The sequence below is a fragment of the Typopeltis vanoorti genome, chromosome 15 (assembly GCF_054136105.1).
Source record: "Typopeltis vanoorti isolate ZY-2024b chromosome 15, IOZ_Tvanoo_1.0, whole genome shotgun sequence".
Taxonomy (NCBI): Eukaryota; Metazoa; Arthropoda; class Arachnida; order Uropygi; family Thelyphonidae; genus Typopeltis; species Typopeltis vanoorti.
Window position 1 is genome coordinate 13,425,075 of NC_143563.1, and position 14,268 is coordinate 13,439,342.

At 35.7% G+C, this 14,268-nt stretch overlaps 1 protein-coding gene across 1 annotated transcript in view; it reads right to left on the reverse strand.

The window, feature by feature from the left end:
• Window positions 1–14,268, reverse strand: part of LOC150098397 (protein ROP-like) — a 312,656-nt gene that overhangs the window by 97,961 nt on the left and 200,427 nt on the right. The window contains exon 10 of the mRNA XM_090405016.1: window positions 6,471–6,609. Within this exon, the coding sequence (XP_090261142.1) occupies window positions 6,471–6,609 (139 nt within the window). The remainder of the gene's footprint in view (window positions 1–6,470; window positions 6,610–14,268) is intronic.

Genomic DNA, 14,268 nt, shown 5'->3' on the forward strand with positions numbered 1-14,268 from the left:
TTCTTTATTCCAAATATAAGTTGTTAATTTCTATTAATGTAATTTTTAACACAAAAAAAGACATCCTCTAAAGAAGTCATGTGAAGTAATCAAGACTTGCTTATGTTCAAACAATAATGATGGAATGATCATCCATTAAGGATATCAAAGAAAGGTCTGATTAAACAACCATTCATCTTAATTTTGTTCCAAACAAATTGCCATTCAATAATGCTATACATTCATTACTTAAACATGTTAGTGACAAACTGTTTCTTCATAAAACAGTTTTTTTCTATCAGATCAGATCATCAATAAACAATAAAAGTTACTACCATTTAATATATTATACATTTTAAATGGCAGGTGATTTATAATCTTAATTAGGCTCTTTTAGCTCTGAAAGAAAATGCTCTCTACAGGGGAAGCAACTGAGTACCTTTCATCAGGCAGAGCAACAACTGTGTTGTTAACAATGAAAGGCTCTGGCAGGTGGATGAATTGACATAGCCCAATCAATTACTAGAAGTTTAATAGAGACATGCACACTAGACATAATATAATTTCTTACTCCTATATATTTCACTCAATATGTCATGAGCTTGTTTCAGGGAGTAGGCAGAAGAACTGGCAACAATATTTAAATTCTGAATAAAAGAATGATCCAGACAGCATGTGTATAATACCATGTGTCTCAGACGCAGCTGTACAGTAGGAGGAAACACTATTAGATTTCAAAGATGTGGGAATAGATGTATAATTAATTTTAAAATAGTAAAATAAAAATAAAGATTATAAACAATTAACAACAATCACTTCCCAAAACTTAGAGATAGGCATACAGTTTGTCCAATTAAGATGAGGATGGTGGCATAGGACTTCACATGATTCAAAAAACAGATCAAATTTGAGCCTACTGTAGTGTAGCTCTTGGTACAGTTCCAGTGAACTCCATATCTAGTTGTTGTTTATGTTGTTTATTTTTTGACGGTATATATTAGAACACAGAATAATAAGTAAATAATTATTTATTGACTTATTGCTGATATTTTGCTGGTGTTATAACCAGCATCTTCAGAGCACAAAAACACAGTTTGTCACAATATGCGAGACTATAACAACATGGTATAATCAATGGACTAGTTAAACAAAATTGTAGCATCAACACAAAGACTAAAGTCCTAATTTGGCACCCTCTATCTGAAGAAAAAAAAAAAAAAATCCAGTACTAGTTTTTTCTTAAGATGACTGTCTCCCAGATTTTAGGCAAATTTATACAGCCATATTTGTTGACATTTGGAGTGTGTTTCAGGGCCTCTGTTGCCTCTAAGAACAATCTCTCCGACTTGTAAGAGCTTTTGTGTAGTATTTTTGTTTTCTTCCAGTTGATCCTGTGTACAGGGGTATCCAAAGCATGGTCTGCTAGGCCCGACTTACCATAGTGATAATGCCGGATGTATCTTTTATGTTCACTGATGCGGATGTTCACAGTTCTTCCAGTTTGACTGTAGTAGGCTTGATTACACGAGCAGGGTACTTCGTAGACTCCTGGATGTGATAAAGGAGGAATGCTGTCCTTGGGTGAACGGATAAGAGTTGCTAATTTGACACACAGTCTGAATATGGTGCATAATTCATGTTTACTAAGAATTCTAGAAATCTTTTCGGATGTGCCTTTAATGTATGGGATGGTGACTGTTTTGTTGTAGTTCTCTGTGGTGGATAGCGGGAGTGATTTCTTAGGAGCGTTTAGTATTTTGTTTATCTTATGGGGAGCCATTGGCCAAGAAGGTGTGGCATAAGTGAGCCAGTTCAGCAGCAAGAGCATTGTCATTGGAACAGATTGCTCTTGCTCTATGGGTTAGCGTTTTTAAAATACCATACTGTTGAGAAGGGTGATGGTGTGATTGTTTGTGTAAATATCTCCCTGTATGTGTGGGTTTTCTAAAAACTGAAAATGATAAGGAACCATCTGGAAGACGTGTGATAAGTGTATCCAGGAAGGGCAGACAGTTATTAGCTTCCAGTTCCATTGTAAAGTGGATTTTTAGATGTTGGCTATTTAAATGTGCTAAGAATGTTTCCAATGTCTCTGGGCCATATGGCCAAATAGCAAGCACATCGTCAACATAGGGTAGCCAAAGTGTTGGTTTGAGAGTGGCTGTATTGATAGCTATTTGAACTATTCAAATTCACAACACATTAAGGATATTTCACATGGAAAGGGAAAATATACAAACAAATAGATGGGACAGCCATGGGACCCCCCCCCTTAGCCAACTTCTACATAGAAAAACTACCTGGAAAAACTAGCTATTAATACAGCCACTCTCAAACCAACACTTTTGCTACGCTATGTTGATGATGTGCTTGCTATTTGGCCACATGACCCAGAGACACTGGAAACATTCTTAGCACATTTAAATAGCCAACATCCAAAAATCCACTTTACAATAGAATTAGAAGCTAATAACTGTCTGCCCTTCCTGGATACACTTATCACACGTCTTCCAGATGGTTCCTTATCATTTTCAGTTTTTAGAAAACCCACACATACAGGGAGATATTTACACAAACAATCACACCATCACCCTTCTCAACAGTATGATATTTTAAAAATGCTAACCCACAGAGCGAGAGCAATCTGTTCCAATGACAATGCTCTTGTTGCTGAACTGGCTCACTTACGCCACACCTTCTTGGCCAATGGCTATAATCCCCATAAGATAAACAAAATACTAAACGCTCCTAAGAAATAACCCCCGCTATCCACCACAGAGAACTACAACAAAACAGTCACTATCCCATACATTAAAGGCACATCCGAAAAGATTTCTAGAATTCTTAATAAACATGAACTATGTACCATATTCAGACCGTGTGTCAAATTAGCAACTCTTATCCATTCACCCAAGGACAGCATTCCTCCTTTATCACATCCAGGAGTCTACGAAGTACCTTGCTCGTGTAATTAAGTCTACTACGGTCAAACAGGAAGAACTGTGAACATCCGCATCAGTGAACATAAAAGATACATCCGGCATTATCACTATGGTAAGTCGGGCCTAGCAGACCATGCTTTGGATACCCCTGTACACAGGATCAACTGGAAGAAAACAAAAGTACTACACAAAAGCTCTTACAAGTCGGAGAGATTATTCTTAGAGGCAACAGAGGCCCTGAAACACACTCCAAATCTCAACAAATATGGCTGTATAAATTTGTCTAAAATCTGGAAGACAGTCATCTTAAGAAAAAACTAGTACCAGCTTTTTTTTTTTTTTCCCCTTCTTCAGATAGAGAGTGCCAAATTAGGACTTTAGTCTTTGTGTTGCTGCTACAATTCTGTTTAACTAGTCTGTTGATTACACCATGTTGTTATAGTCTCGTGTATTGTGACAAACTGTGTTTTTGTGCTCTGAAGATGCTGGTTATAATACCAGCAAAATATCAGCAATAAGTCAATAAATAATTATTTACTTATTATTCTGTGTTCTAATATATACCGTCAAAAAATAAACAACATGTATGACGAACATAAATGTCTTTCTACACATCCATATCTAGTGTTGATAGCATGAGAAGCAAGGCCTGAACATTCAGATTTCAAAAATCATACAGACTCTTGATGTTTTTCAATTCTAATAGTAGCAGAACTGCCAGTTTGTCCAAAGTAACAAAGATGACAAGAAGATGGTATTTGGTAAACACCAGGCAAAGATAGAGGTGATATGTATCTTTGGCAGGTGCTAAGAAAGAACAACTTCCAAGCTGGTTTGGAAGTAGTATACAAAGTATAGCTGTGAAAGGTCCTTGCAGTTTGTTCAAATGTTCCTTTAAGATGGGATATGCTGATCCTTTTAACATCAGGTTGCAATCTCGAAAAGAGATGAAAATTATCAAATATTTTCTGTATCAAGGTCTCGCTGTATCCATTAAGTAATGGAGCAAGTTTTATTTTATTTAATACTTCTAATAGAAGGGACTCAGAAAAACAAATTGTGCATGATCAGTGTATAAGGTATAATATGGCTTTTGATAATACCTATTTTTTTTTAAGAATGGTGATGTGAAGATGCATGGATGCAGCCAAATGCAGGGTCAAGGAGAAATGGTGTTAGAAATGTGATCCTCTAAAAGCTCCATAAAATAATCAGCAAAAGCAGGTGATATAGGACTATCCATTCCAATAATTTCAATCTGCTGAAATAATTGTTATACCAAGTAAAATAACCAACACTGATATGATATCTTAATCTACAAGAGTCTGAAATTATGGTTTCCTTTGATGTGATTTTACTGTTTACAATATAATACTTTAAGAAACTAACTTTTACAAGTAGATTTCCCTGATGATATCATCAATTTATTCAAGTTGCCACACTTAGAGAGGATTGGTGTAACACATCGCCAAGCATATGAGTGATCATATGGCATCTGATGATGTCCAATGAATAGATAGATGGAACAGTTCTTTTGTCTTCTCCCTAAAAGAAGCTCATGACATATATGGAGCAAAATATACAGGAGTAATAAATTATATTTACTCCTCTTTTACATGTGTGAAGCTGTTATTCAAAAATTATATCAAGCCCAATCAGTGGCTGACAACCCTAGTCAAGTACTGATTTTTGCTGCAACTGTAAGAGTATTGACAAGCTGGTTACAGTATTCTGCCAAAGCTCCATGAATTTGAAATCTAAGCTTAACAACAATACCAGAGCATTCAGGGTAGCCAACATGACTGATCCCAAACCACAACGGACAGGTGAAAAATTGGCTATGTAATGCTCAAGAAGATATTTTATTTTCACATCTCAACTGTAAACATCAGAACACTGCACAAAACTGGTAAGTGAGACTACTCAAAGAGGAGCTACCTTTAGATGGAATGTGATCAGAATTTCAGAGGCACATTGGACAAATTATGTATGGTAGATCTAAGTGAAGGAATAATGTACTACTCTAGAATAAGAGATCAGCAGCACAGAGAAGGAGTTGTAATTATAATCAGAAAACACCTCATAAACATCATCACTGATATAAGACCCATCTTCAAGAATGCTATCCATCTGATTTAAATCAAACCTTTATATTAGAATTATACAAGTGAATGCACCAGACCATTCTCATGAAGAAGTAGAATATACAAAATTTTTGGAACAACTGCAAGAAGAAATAGATGATACAAGCAAGTGAGACATGCTGATAGTCTTAGATTTTAATGTGAAAGTGGACAATTTTTAGATTCTTACATAGATGTTATGGGAAACTTTGAAATAGGAGAAATAAATGACAGAAGAGAAATGCTACTAAATTTCTGTAAATTAAATGGCCTATTTATCATCAATACAATGTTTCATCATAGGAAAAGCAATAAATACACTTGGAACTTACCCAATGAAGAAATCAATAACTGCTTAGACTATATATTAATTAATAAATGATTTTGAATTGAGAAAATCTAAATTCAAAATGTAAAAAAAAAAACTCAAGAAAATAAATATAAAGACCATGAATCCTTACATCCAAATAAATATCAATTTGCCAAAAAGAAAATACCACCCAAAGCAAAAATAATAGATATCAACATACTTAGAACAATTCCCACTGGAATTGAAGTAAAGAAGAAGGCAGAGGAAGACAAAAAAGAAGATAGCGTGAAGCCTTAAAGATCCACTCAGACTTGACCTCATTCCAACAGATGGCCAGATTGGTATAGGGCAGAATCCAATGGAGGAAAAAAAATCCATGGAACACTCAACCATCCTGAACAGATGCAAATGATGATGATGATTTTTATTACTCAGAGTAGTTAACTTCACTTTGAGTATGGATGGTAACTCTTGAATATTCTATAAAGAAACCAAAATAAACCATATACATATACTTCTAAAAAGCATGCACGCCACTGCAATGAAAGGCTGATCACAAAGCTTTCAATCCACAAAAGCCAGTCATAAATTTATGCACAAACTTTTGTTTATATATGTTTATATATAAATACAGAAAGAACAAAAATACATAGTTTGTTATAATAAACTTGTTCATTATAACAAACTACTGAAAAGTCCCAACCCACACCCACAGTGATGCACCAATGATATGCCAAAAGACTGTTATGCTAGAAAACTATCCACTATAAAAAACGGTTATTGTGGTCCTTACAAGTTCATTACTGTGACAGTTAACTGTAATTTCTCGTATACTATAATAGATTTCAACTGTAAAGACTGCAATTACTAGAGTATCACTTATATACTGGAAGTAACCTTAAAAGAAATTTCCTAGAAACTGAAAATTGGAACAGTGAATAAAAACCATAGTTTAATAGTAAATTAATTAATATGTCAGAAAATCATTCCAGTACTAATTCATGTTTTTAAATAAATCTACTATCTGAACTATTTCTGGAGATCAAAAATTCAGATTAGTCTCTAAATTAATGGTATACCTAAAACTTTTCTGTGCAAAGAAAAAAAGGCACTTACCATTTTTTGATAGCACAAGAAGTAGGATTATGCGTATTTTATCATAGGTACTGACAGAACTATCTAACAAAATAGGCACAATATTTCGCATAGGATCCTTGATCTTTTCACCTTCGGCATCTGTGCCCATTGCCAAGTCCTAAAACATTAAATACAATACTTTCAATAAAGTTATTGTTTAATGGTCAATACAGTTTTAAAGCAAGTGATACTGATTATTCTGTATATAAATTTTAAAAATTAATGAGTATGTAGTACTTCACAATTAATTATTTGAAAACATTGCTATTAGAAACTATTCATAGTTCTTAACATATAGTAGTAGTTAAAAACTACCCAGAAGTTCTTGCAACAAAAAGGCTAGTTGCTTCTTCACAGTAAAATTATGATCATCGATTGCAAATTAAAGCATAATTCAGGTAAACCATTATAACAACAATGACAACAGAAAACATGCATAAGTAATGTATAGCACATACTACTCTTCTCCAGGAAATAATTGTTGGAAAAGTTGAAATCATGTTAAGGGATTACACCAATGACTTCCAGACATTATCATCAGACCTCCACGGTATCAAAAGACATCATGGGATGTTCCACTGTCACATACAAAGCTCATCATATCATGTCTTAAATGCATTCTTCATCTCAACACCTAGGCAGTACATTCCAATTACCCAACACTCTCCATGCACAAAACCTATTCCTAACTCCCTTGCTCATACCCTCCTTATATAGCTTTCAGGGAAGTTCTCTTGTTCCTCCACATCAGGGGAGGAACAAGAAACCTCTTCTATGTTAATCAGGTAATAACTTATATGTCTCAATCATTTTCCCCTTCTCCTCCTATCCATTACTCTGTAAAAACTGAATTTCCTCAATCTGTCTTCATACTCAACATCCTAAATTTAGTCAAATGTCTCAACCATTTCCAATATTTCTTCATCCTTTTGAAAACCAGGTGACTAAATCTGTGTACGGAAATCCATATAAACTTTATCAAGGACTTGTACAGTGAACAATAAAATCATCCTTACTTCTTAATAGTTCTTAATATACACTAGAAGTTAAAAACACATCAGAATCCTCTGTGCATCATTCCCATAATCTACTGTGCTATATACAATTTTAAGAATGTGTTCCCAAATTTTAGGAAGTTATCCACCATTGCTCTCAGATCCCTCACCTCTTATAAGATATTCTCCTATCAAATATATACTCTGCATCCCATTTTTACTTACTGAATTTTAAAACTTTCTAAAGGTTTGACTAGTGATATGAAGATGGTTGAAGATGATGCAATGTGAACTAGCAACCTGCTCTCCAGTCTATTTAACTTTTCTTACAAAACCAAAACATCTGTTCTGCTCCTCATAGTTCTTTCCAACTTTGCATCATCTGCAAGCCACTGCGTGTCACTTTTCACACCTCTCTCAATTTCATTTGCATACAAGTTAAATGTCAATGGCCTCTAAACAGATTCCCAGAATCCACCACTAGTGACTTTCCTCCCCTGGGATATTGTTCCCACATGCCATTTTCTGATACCTATCACACAGCCAATCCCCAATCCACTGCACTAATCTACTATTAAATCCCATCTGTGCCAGTTAAATTACAAGCTTGCCATATGGCAATCTATCAAAGGCCTTGGCAAAAACTAAATATACCACTATGTACAGATTTCCCTTGTCCAATTTATTTGTCACCTTGTTACAATAAGTAAGCAGATTGAGAAAATACAAGCTTTCTTGAGAAAACCCATTCAGTCTATCAAACAAAATGCTCCTGTTGTCAACCCAATTCTGAATCTTGGTCCTCCTAACCTCTCATACTTTAACCACAACTCCAGACACACAGATTGGCCTATAATCTGAAGTCTCAGTCTTAACATCTCCCTTATGAAGAAGAAAAATTTTGGCCTTGTTCCATTCCTTTTGTTATGTCTCTTATTTTTCTTGTCCTGTCTAAACTTAACTTAATTTTATCCTTTATATTTTATCTTATGTTGTTACTATCAGTTATTTTGTTTGCCGACAAATTTATAATTATTTTATGACTGTGCCAGCCGGCAACTGAATTCTGATATACAATCTTAAATTACCAAAAAAAAAAAAGGATGCAGGGATCAAGAGGTTTGCAGTCGTGGTCCCGTTTCTTTAGTTACTAATGGATTCCCCTCTAATGCACGGTTCGTGATTTTTCAAGCGGTAATTCAATCCACAGAAACATGACAGACTCATTTGGTTTAAGCATAATAAATACATTTATTTTGGCAAAACAGAGATACACTTTAGTCAAACTTTCAATTCTAAGAGTCTGAGCTTCCCCTCCCCCTCTTAAGTTAACACATCCAAAAAAAGTTCTACTCTATAATTTCTTATACTATCAAAATCATACTCTTTCTTATATATCTACTCTCAGACTCTGTTAATTTCTACTGAGTTGCTCAGTTATCATACATAGAAAATACACATATATACAGGCTTATTCTACAATCCTGGCATGGATTATATCAGACATGTTTCGTCTAGCAAATTTTACATGAGATAACATTCCTTCTTATGTTCAAACTTTGTCCCCCCCCCAGAACTTTAGTTAGCATTCAAAATTAAACTTAACATAATAACATTAATTTCCTTTTTTCAATATAAACAGTCCGAAGCCTTGGTTTCCAGCTCAGCTCGAGCTTAAGATGCCGCTTGTTCGTTAGGTGTACACAAAATGTCCAAAGGAAGACAGTTCTTTAAACACAACATGGAAACTTGCTATTTCCTCAACGTTCAGTTTCTGATTCCTCTCTGGTTACCCTATCCTAATACAAAAAGGTTTCAGCTTACTGTTCTTGCTTTATCTGATAGATTTAGGACCTTCTTAGCTAGACTCTCGGATCTCCTCACCATATATGCTTCAATGGCGTCTCCGCTATTCTTTTATTCTACTTGAAAGGAACACACTTTCACTGACTTGTACACTGGCGTTGGTTCACCAGCGGCCCTTCCTTCTGGAATTCTGGCTGCATTTTTTTTGTTATAACTATGATCCACGCACCATGTACAGCAAGGGGAAGTTCTTGCTGCGCACAGCGGCAAGCTTCACAGCTACTCAGCTCTCCGCTCAGGAAACCAGGAACAGATGATTGAATTCTGTGCCGAAACCTATATACCTCAAGTCAGCGCCCTCTCCTGGTGGTGTCGTCATGCATACAGCGGCAGCCGATTGGTTATTGCAGCTCCGAACTGTCTTTGACATGGCCTAATACTTGTATCAACTTATAGCAATTTTACATGGATTTCCTATCTTAAATAATTCACAAACATTCTCTGTTCAGGTTATGGGCTTCTCTAACATTACTTAATATCTATAAAACTGATTATATACATGTTCTAGGTCATCAATAGGCACATTTTCCATCTGGAGGCATAAGTATGTCCTTATCCATCCTTTCTGACGTTACCTTATGTTGGGTCGGAAAAAGGATGACTCATCAAAAGTGAATCAGCACTTTTTCTGACACAACACTTTGGAACCAGGCCCAATGTAAGACATGTTGTAAAGGTACAAAATCAAATCAAATTGCAAAACTGTTAGTAACTACCTGGAACATTCCCTCAAAACATGCCATGATATAATATGGAAGGAACTATAAAAAAGGTGGATGGTTAGAACAAGAGGCCATTTGTAGAAGGGTGTGAGAAGTAGATTTTTTTACATGGAAAGTGGAATGCATTGTCGATGCAAGAAGTATAAATGATTTTAAGGTTCAAGGTTACTGTAATAATAATATCAAGCCCAACAGAGTCTTAATAACATCAAGTTTGAGGACTTATATAGTGAATTTCAATATGAATACAGTATTCATATTGAAAAATATGAATACGAACACAGCAGTGGAACTGGATGGCATGTCAGCCCATGTATTGCGTGAATGTTCAAGAGAATTGGTATTGCCTCTAACGAAGTTGTTCAGTCTAAGTCTCAGTTCTGGCAGAGTTCCAGGGGAATCTAAAGAGGGTAAGATAGTTCCATAAAGGTGGTCCCAAGACTGAGGTAGCAAACTACAGACCAATTAATATATCAGGAGAGGTTGTTAAAATATTGGAAAAGTTGGTTAAAGGTAAAATCTTAATAATTTATTCATTTTATAATAAAGTGACAGCAGAATTGGATAAAGGAAATGGCTACACCATAATACTGTTGGAATTTGCAAAAGCATTTGACAGAATACCACATGGAAAACTATTACAAAAGTTGAAGCAAAAGTATGAGGCTAGTAGCATGGATGGATGGGAGGGGGGCCTGATGGACAGACACCAGATAATAGTACATTGTGGAATGGAATCTAGGAGCGACTAGTAGAGTATCTCAGGGTTTTGTATTAGGGCTACTACTCTTTAATTGTATATAAATGATATAGGAATGGGTTTAAGAGAGGATATTCAGTTGTTTGCTGATGATGCAAAATTGGGGAGAGTAAGGGCCAATAAAGGTGATGTGGATATCCTGCAGGATAATTTAAATAAATTGGCATTTAACTTAATGTTACATAAACATAAGGTTGAAAAGGTTGCATATAGTGTGTCATATTGATGGGAGTAGATTTCAGGAAATTGAGAGGCAGGGACTTGGAATTCAAAGGACATGTTGCAAAAATTAGTAAAATAGCTCATCAAAATAGCTCATTATCCTTCTTTATAAGGATATGATTCAACCACATCTTGACTACTGTGCACAGATTTGATCACCTGGGTTTCGTGTGGACCTATTTAAAGAGAGTGCTGAGGCCTTACTTCACCACTCTAACTTAAATCGGAATGACTGCTTATCCTTGTCAAAAATATGAGAAAGCTACATCTGAATAACGCATAGATTAAAAAAAAAAAAAAAAAATTAAGGTCAATAACAATATTTACAAAGATAGAAGATCCCAAAAAACCACCGGATACTACATCTATCTAATGATCTGTTTAGTATGATATTATAAATTAAATTATTTTATTTTATTTTTTGGAAGATAATATAACTTACATAATTATTTTATGATCACTTTTATGATTAACCTTTTCTTCAGAAGCATAATGCTATAAGCGATTTAACATCATGCAGTTCATACTATTTTCATTAATTCAATGTTTGCATTCTACCTTGTATCTTGTGAAAATGTTGTTCAGGTCACTGATGATGGTCTGTTAGTTTCAAACTGAAATATTCGGCAGTATATTTAATAAATAATACTTCTTGTGTTTACATGTAGATAATTTATGATGCTAATGTAGTGGTTTCTCAGAATGACCTGAATAAGCTAGAATTTGGGCAAATGATATGAGTTCATCATCACTAAGTTTTGAACTTTGTGATTCACAAATGAGAGGGTGTATAATCTGTTTGCGGAACTATATTGAAGGAAGTGGAGGAAAAATATGATATTCAATAACTGTCAAGATTGTATAGACAACTCAGAGGATTGCTGCAATTGAAGGAAACTGATCAGCAGAGAAATTCATAAGTGGTTCCATGCATAAGGTTGTTCAGACTATGTCTGGACTACTGTGAGCAGATTTGGTGATCAGAATTTGGAAGAAATCAAGTGCAGAGACAGTTGATAAAAATGATTTCAGAACTATGGAATGGGAGCTACAAGAATAGGTTGAAGGAATATATATGCAGAATTTGGTAGATGGAAGATGCATGGATACTAAAATTGAGATGTTTAAGTTAAGATATATTTACTGAATGGAGATTAAAAGATTTTTCAAATGGTAAAACAAGAGGAAGATACAAAGGTCTAGGAGCCATTAAGAAATGCGAATAAGAGAGAATTAAAAAAAAAAATATATTAAGTTTAGAGATTGGTGAAAGAGTGGAATTCACTGCCTTTATAAGTTCTGAATGAATGTAAAATTCAGTATATTACAGGTTCCACAATGAGTCTGTAGATTCTAGTAACATTACATTTCCACAATGAGTCTTTTACATTTTACAGATTCCACAATGAGTCTGTAGGAGAGTTGTAAAACCTCTTCCCTTGATGAGGCTTTGACACTAAGAGAACTGTAATAATAGTTTTATTTAGTGTAATGAAAAATTGGTTGTTGAAGGATGACTGCTTAAAATATTTATTATTATTCTATTATTTTTATTATTATTTAGGCCTCCAAGCAGTCAAAAGACTCATCGCAGGAGGTCCTTCCTAGGAAACAAGTCTATCAAGACTCGACGCGGTAGGTCATTCGTAGGAAACAAGGTCTATCATACCACTCCTTAGACTCATTGACCATTCTCACCAGACAATGCATTCCATGGTTCAACCACCCTCCATGCAAAGAAACCACTCCTCACTATCTTGCTCACAGTTTCCTTTCGTGATTTCCAGGAATGGCCCTTGTCATCGCTTCTTCCCACTGTTCAACCAAGCGAAAGAACTTCCCAGTGTCAACCTTGTAACCACCTCTCAACAGTTTAAAAGTCTCATTCATATCACCTCTCCTTCTATCCACCAAACTCTGCAGTCCACATTCCCTCAGCCAATCCTCATAACTAACATTGTACAGTCCTGAAACTGTCTTTGTTATCCGCCTCTGTACCCTTTCCACAATTAATTTATCCCCTTCAAATCCTGGAGACCAAATCTGAGAACAATAGTCTAAGTGTGGTCTGATCAGGGTCTTATACAACAGAATGATAACTCTTATCTCTGCAGGTCAGTGTCCTTCTCATTATTGCAGCAATCCTTCATGTTATCTTCACAACCTTTGCAATATGTCCCTTGAATTTCAGGTTTCTATTAATCATCAACCCCAGATCTCTTGTCTCCCCTACTTCCTCCAGTATATCTCCTCCAATAGAGTATGCAGCATCCCATTGATGTGTCCCAAACCTCAAGACCTTACATTTTGCTGCATGGGCAAATGAACCCCATTCATTTGCCCATCTGTCTAGCTTATTCAAATCCTCTTGCATGACTACCACATCTGCCCTATTACTAATAACCCTTCTCAGCTTCACATTATCTGCAAACAACTGAACATCCCCCCCTGCAATCCACTGACAATGTCATTAATATAAAGGTTAAGCAATATAGGTCCCAGTACTGAGCCCTGTGGGACCCCACTTGTAATCTTCTGCCTCCTTGAAACTGCTCCACCATACACAACTCTCTGATACCTATCGGACAGTAAATCCTGAATCCAGTTGACCAACCTGACATCCAAACCCATGTGCTGTAACTTAAATATCAGCTTATCACGTGGCACCCTGTCAAATGCCTTCACTAAATCAAAGAAAATGGCAGTATATGCCTTTCCCTCATATATTGCTCTTGTAACTTTATTATAAAAGGCTAGCATATTACTAAAACAAGAGTGCCCCTCACAAATCGATGTTGACTCTCACAGATAACATTACCCTCATCTGTCCAATGTTGTATACGGTCCCGCACTAATTTCTCAAAGTTCTTACCTACTGATGACATATAAACTGGCCTATAATTAGACACTTCCAGTTTGCTACCACCCTTATGCAATGGCACTATCTTACCTTCCTTCCATTCCCTGGGCACCGTTCCTTTAACCTGGCCTTTCATTGAAAAGCCAGGTCAAAGGAACTGTCAGTTCCTTAGCACATTCTCTCAAAACTCGCGGTGAAATACCATCCAGTCCCACAGCTTTACTGAAATCTAGAGTACTCAGTATTTGGAACACGTTCTCCTCCTGCACCTCTAAACCTCGAACCTGCAATATCCCTCTAGTATTAAAATTTACTCCCCCAGGATGAAATACACCAATAAAGTGTTCATTGA